Source organism: Aspergillus stella-maris, assembly GCF_047715825.1.
Source record: "Aspergillus stella-maris strain CBS 113639 unplaced genomic scaffold BDV14scaffold_197, whole genome shotgun sequence".
Lineage (NCBI taxonomy): Eukaryota > Fungi > Ascomycota > Eurotiomycetes > Eurotiales > Aspergillaceae > Aspergillus > Aspergillus stella-maris.
This window is the reverse complement of record NW_027396991.1, coordinates 1-4,997: the sequence shown is the minus strand read 5'-3', so window position 1 is coordinate 4,997 and position 4,997 is coordinate 1. Positions and strand designations below refer to the sequence as shown.

General features: G+C 50.1%; 2 protein-coding genes across 2 annotated transcripts; one reads left to right on the top strand and one right to left on the bottom strand.

Moving 5' to 3' along the window:
* Positions 1-1,587: 1,587 nt before the first annotated feature.
* Positions 1,588-2,493, bottom strand: BDV14DRAFT_206497 (uncharacterized protein; the record flags this gene model as incomplete). The annotated part of the gene is made up of 2 exons (XM_073774920.1): positions 1,588-1,686; positions 2,338-2,493. 2 exons carry the CDS (start codon positions 2,491-2,493, stop codon positions 1,588-1,590), a joined length of 255 nt encoding a protein of 84 aa, XP_073621589.1.
* Positions 2,494-3,094: 601 nt separating this feature from the next.
* Positions 3,095-3,914, top strand: BDV14DRAFT_186354 (uncharacterized protein; the record flags this gene model as incomplete). The annotated part of the gene is made up of 1 exon (XM_073770798.1): positions 3,095-3,914. A coding segment is annotated over one exon (372 nt), but the record flags the coding sequence as incomplete, so codon positions are not given.
* Between the last annotated feature and the right edge of the window lie 1,083 nt (positions 3,915-4,997).

Here is a 4,997-nt window from a genome sequence, read left to right as displayed (position 1 = left end):
TGATCCGAGCGTGCCCAGCGTCCCCTACTGAGGACGATGAGGACGCTGCGAGATCGTGCCAGTCGTCCCCAAGGGAGGACGACGAGCACGCGGAACCGCCGTCCCCCGCGGGCCCCCGCGAGGACGAGCGGGACGACGAGGGGTGTATATAAGGACGTTCATTACTCACCTGTATTTACTTTCTGCCTCTCGTGCCTTATCTTCAGTTTACAGTAACATAGTCAGATCGCCAGTATGAACCAAGTTACTATTGCATCTTCTACTTTGCTCTTCTCTCTCTTGATATCAGAATACCTAAGGTCCGACTCGACGCTTAGCAGGACGACCCTGACCTTATCTGACAGATTTAAGATATAAATTATATATATATTATATTAGTTAAGTACTAGTCGTAAAGAAAGTATTTAAAAAAATAGCTTAGCTTAGGTATATAAACCATGGCTAGTATAGGTATACATACATATATATATGGATATGAAGAGAGGTAGGAGTCAAGCTTTAAAATAGGAATTATAAAAATATTCCAGGATATTATTAATATTCCAGTACCAGGATATATATATATATATAGATATATATAGGACCATTACAAAGGTAGTAAATTAAGTAATATTTAAGTTAACAAATAGGAAACTAGAGAGTATATTATAGGCCTACTGTTCTAGTACCCGTCGGAGTGGCACCCACTCCCGGCTTTTCGTCCGTGCGCCCCATACAATCCCGCTACGGCCGGCGCGAGCCACCTGTCCCGCTATTCCTGGTTTCCCGCCACCAATCATGATCAAGCCTGGATTTGGCACCTGCTCCACTTTCTCATGTTTAATATGGTCAGGATTGTCCTGCTAAAGCATCAACGGGACCTTGAGGTATTCTAGGAGACAGGTCTGGATATTGCAGAATCATGGCCCTATAGATACCCTTGGTGGAAATTTCACCCCCGGTTAAAATTCCCGCCCAGTCATGCCCGTCAAGCCCTTGGCGGCTTGTTTAGCTGGCTGGGCTGTCATGCTTCCCTGACCATGCCAGGCATAATCCTTACCATCCTTCACATGCTCGTCCAGGCAGGTTGGGCATGTTTAGTATGGAACATCCTTTTTTTCTCTAGTATTATCATGTCACGCTGGCGCAGCGCCTGATTAATTGGCTGCTGTTAGTCCTGGTGTTCTAACACATTGCTACTACTCCCAAAAGAGATCTTAAAACATGCTTTGCTTTTTTTCAAGATTACATTACGCGTTGGCAAGGAGAAGAGGCGTTTAAGGATTGACCTATAGTCATGATTCTCTACCAACCATGTATCTCTTAATATAAACCATCTATTGTAAACATTAACTACCTGGCTGTTATTCTTTAGACATGGCTTTATTACCAGCCTTACAAGCGCTATTCCCCCGCCAGTGGCCAACCCTCCCTCTTTATCTGGACTGGGGAGAACATGTGGCCATCTGCACCCTTTGCCAATATGCAATCTTGACCAATTAGACCCAAGCTAGTAGCCACTTTCGCAAGCGACATTAGATCCCCAGCCACCAGCAACGGCACCTGGATGAGTACCTCTAGACATATTGGTTCCAGAGTGGCTTGGCTCTAAAGCCCCAGCCCCATGGATCCCTCCAGCACCCAGCCCTCCAGGTTTTGTCTGGCTTCTAGTGCATTAACTGTCTCTTCTGCAGTACCAGCCTGGACCTAATTTGTTAGCACCTGAAAAAGACCCACCTGGCAGGAAGTACTAGCCAGTATTTCAACCTGGACCCTTTCTACCAACCAGTCCTTTTCCAGACCTGGACCCAGTCCCGCGCGATAACTGCCTATTGGGTAATTCACCACAGCCCTAAGAGCCCCAACCCGGGAACAGCTCAAGCAAATACTCTGGTAGGTAGTGCGGGTTCCACCACGAATCTAGCCCTCCTCCAGGAGGTTCAGGCGCGGGAGTCCCGCTACCAGGCGGCACGGCGGGAGATGGAGCTCCTGCACCACACTGGCACGGCAACTTATAAGGGCACGCGGCCATGGCTGGAGAGGACTGGCTGGATCACGACCTACCAGGGGGTACCGCGGAAAATCCTCAAGTGGATGATGCAGCTTCCATCCCATGCCTTGACTGTCCATGGGCTCCCATTGGGAGAGTATCAAGGTTGGCAGCTTATTAGCACTGCCGCTGATAAGAGGTATATCTTGTACCTTTACCATGCCTTGGATCCCGTGTTGGACCACTGTGAGGAGATGATGTGATATATAGGACATCACATCCAGACCTGGCTAAAGAGCCATCTACCCGATCAGCCATCCTGACAGCCCTTTGGCCCACTGGCAACCGTGGCTGGTCGGAAACGCTACCGTCGGACGTGGACGCAGTTCTTGGTATTTACCCTGCGGGTCTTCCACCTTGAGCCAGGCCTGTCCCAGCAGGCCCTTAGGCTCTAGCTGCACCCCCAGCATTAACAGGAACTGCAGCAGATCTAGGATTAGTGTATCCTTGATGTTAGAAGCCATACTTTACCGCAGTATGGGGCTTAAGAGACAGGATTGGCTCCACCTGCTATAGAAGCAGCAGCAGCAGCATGGCCTAGTTCCCCAATAGTGGCAAGCAAGCAGCCCGGCCCGGGGCATCCCCACCAGGAAATGGTAGTGGTCATGATTCCACCCTAGAGAGCACCTGGGGGTGACTTGGAGGAAGAGCATCCTGTCCAGGGAGGGATTAGTGAAGTATTAGATAAAGAGGAGAGCACCTATTAGCCATCTTCCCTAGAACTAGAACCAGGCAGGGATCTTGGTGATAGCAACGGCAAGAATCTCAGTTATGTCCATCCAGGAATAGATGATGGTGCCCAAGATCCTTCCAAGAATACAACTGCTAGCAATTCCATTCCCCATACTAACCTGTACCCACCTTGGCTGCTGGAGACCCTGTTCCAGCTATATATGTCACTCAGCCTCCAGGAGTTTCGCGATGGGCAGCCACAGTTAAGTCTCCTGGTCTACTTTAGCGGGGTCCTTGGGATTAGCATAGATGGAGAATTCTTCCTCCCAGCATGCAACTTTACCACCCATCTTTCGGCGCTAATCTATATCCAGTGACTTCTCTGCCTTGAGCACGTGCTTCCATACCAGGCATATCTATTCCTCTAGTGGCCATGCCGCCCCCCAAGTGACCACCTGACCCCTTTCCAAGCCCTACAAAGCCAAGCTATGCTCCCTGGCTGCCCTACACTATTAGGCGAGTTCTAGAGCCTCTGGTCCTTTAGCAAGCACCAGGCCAGGCTGGATCCCCCCAGCCTCTTCCTTTATTGGTCTGTGGACAGGGAGATTGTTATGCTAGGGGACCTTAAACTTACTATAACTACATTTCGCGCGCTGCCCGAGTATTTCATCCGTGAAGCCGCCACCCTCTGTGATACTTTGCTCCTTGGCATCCGCCCAGTGGTAAGGCTAGACACCATCCAGGACTCCTTTACCAACCATTGGCCAGGCCACTCCTTTGTTACCAATCCCGGAAATAACCTTTACCACCACTACCTGCAGCTCACGCGGGCTGCTGCTTGTAACACCCAGCATGGACTAATGCACCAAGGCAACTGGAATGGAGACATGGTCTATTAATATTTATGACATCATGAGCAACTGCTGGAGCATATTAGTGGCATCCTTATTACCACTGGGGGGCAGATGCCATGGCTAAAGGAGCTGGTTGGGATTAAATACACCAACAGCCTGTTAACAGAGCGTGCCTTCTATATTTACCAGGCTTAGGTAGTCTATGTGATCCGGCATAGTAAGAGCAAGCAGTATACAGGCCATGAATTTCATATAGCCCAGTTTCTTCCTGCCAATGCAGGCCAGATTCTCTTCCTCTATCTGGTTTATATCTGACCATTTGCCAAACTCCTGTGCCGAGAACAACAAGGACCCCATACCCTCCCCGGCCCTGGGAACCAGCTGCTATTCTAGTCTCATGTGCAAGGGTGGAGCTGGATTACCAAATGGTTTAACCGGCTGCTGACAACGGCAACCCGGAAGGTCTGGGGCCAGCCACTGAATCCGTGCCAGTACCGACAGCTCTCCATCGGTATCACCGAGAAGCATGTCCAGGGGGCCGGGTTGCTGGTAGACCTCCATAATGATACTGGTCCTGGCGCCGACCCAAGGGTCGTTTTTGCGTGGCAAAGTGGCCACCGGCCGTACCAGCGCGCGCAAGGGTATGGACTTGATGGTGCCTTTCCCACACGGCTCCAGCCAGCTCTGCTCCAGGCGTATGCACGGGCCTCCCATGCATGGCATGAATTTTTACATTTGGGAAATATCCCTAGACTTGGCCAGTTACCTGTTTAACCTGTCATGCCCCTCAGGGTGCAACCAGCCCACCAACGCAAACAACTATTACATGATGGTGCCGCCATGCTGCCTCCAGTGAAGTGATAGTGCTCCCCTAATCCATGTCCTTTGCAAGAACCACGACCACTGGCGACAGATCTGCACGGCTGGCCGCCTTACCTTTGGTGGCTTTTAGGATCCCGAGTGGTCCTCTATACCACACATGGTAGCTGCTACACATGGTAGAGTCTCCCATGGCATTTACTTGACAAGCATTATATAAGGGCACCCCACCATAGTCTTATCCTAGCCAGACCATGTCTGCAGGGTTCCGCATTTGCCGCCATGTCGGCCGATGTAATCCATCCAACGGATGGAACCCTTGAGAATCCAGGTCTACCAACTTGATTTGGCTTTGTTTGTTATATTAAAGAATGCGGGTATAAATTAACAAGCAAGGACCAGATGCAGCGCCACTATAACAAACAATATTAGTGGCGAGTTAAGGTTCTTGGACCAATGCCTTGGCATCGCGCCTACCTACAAACACTATTTCAAGCATTAAAGGAAGTTAGATATTATATAGCAAGGAGGGAGGCACAAGCACAGTAACAAGGATGGACATGATATGGCTGGGGACCACACAGGAGTGGTTTGGGGAACCAGGTACTAAGGCAATGGAGATC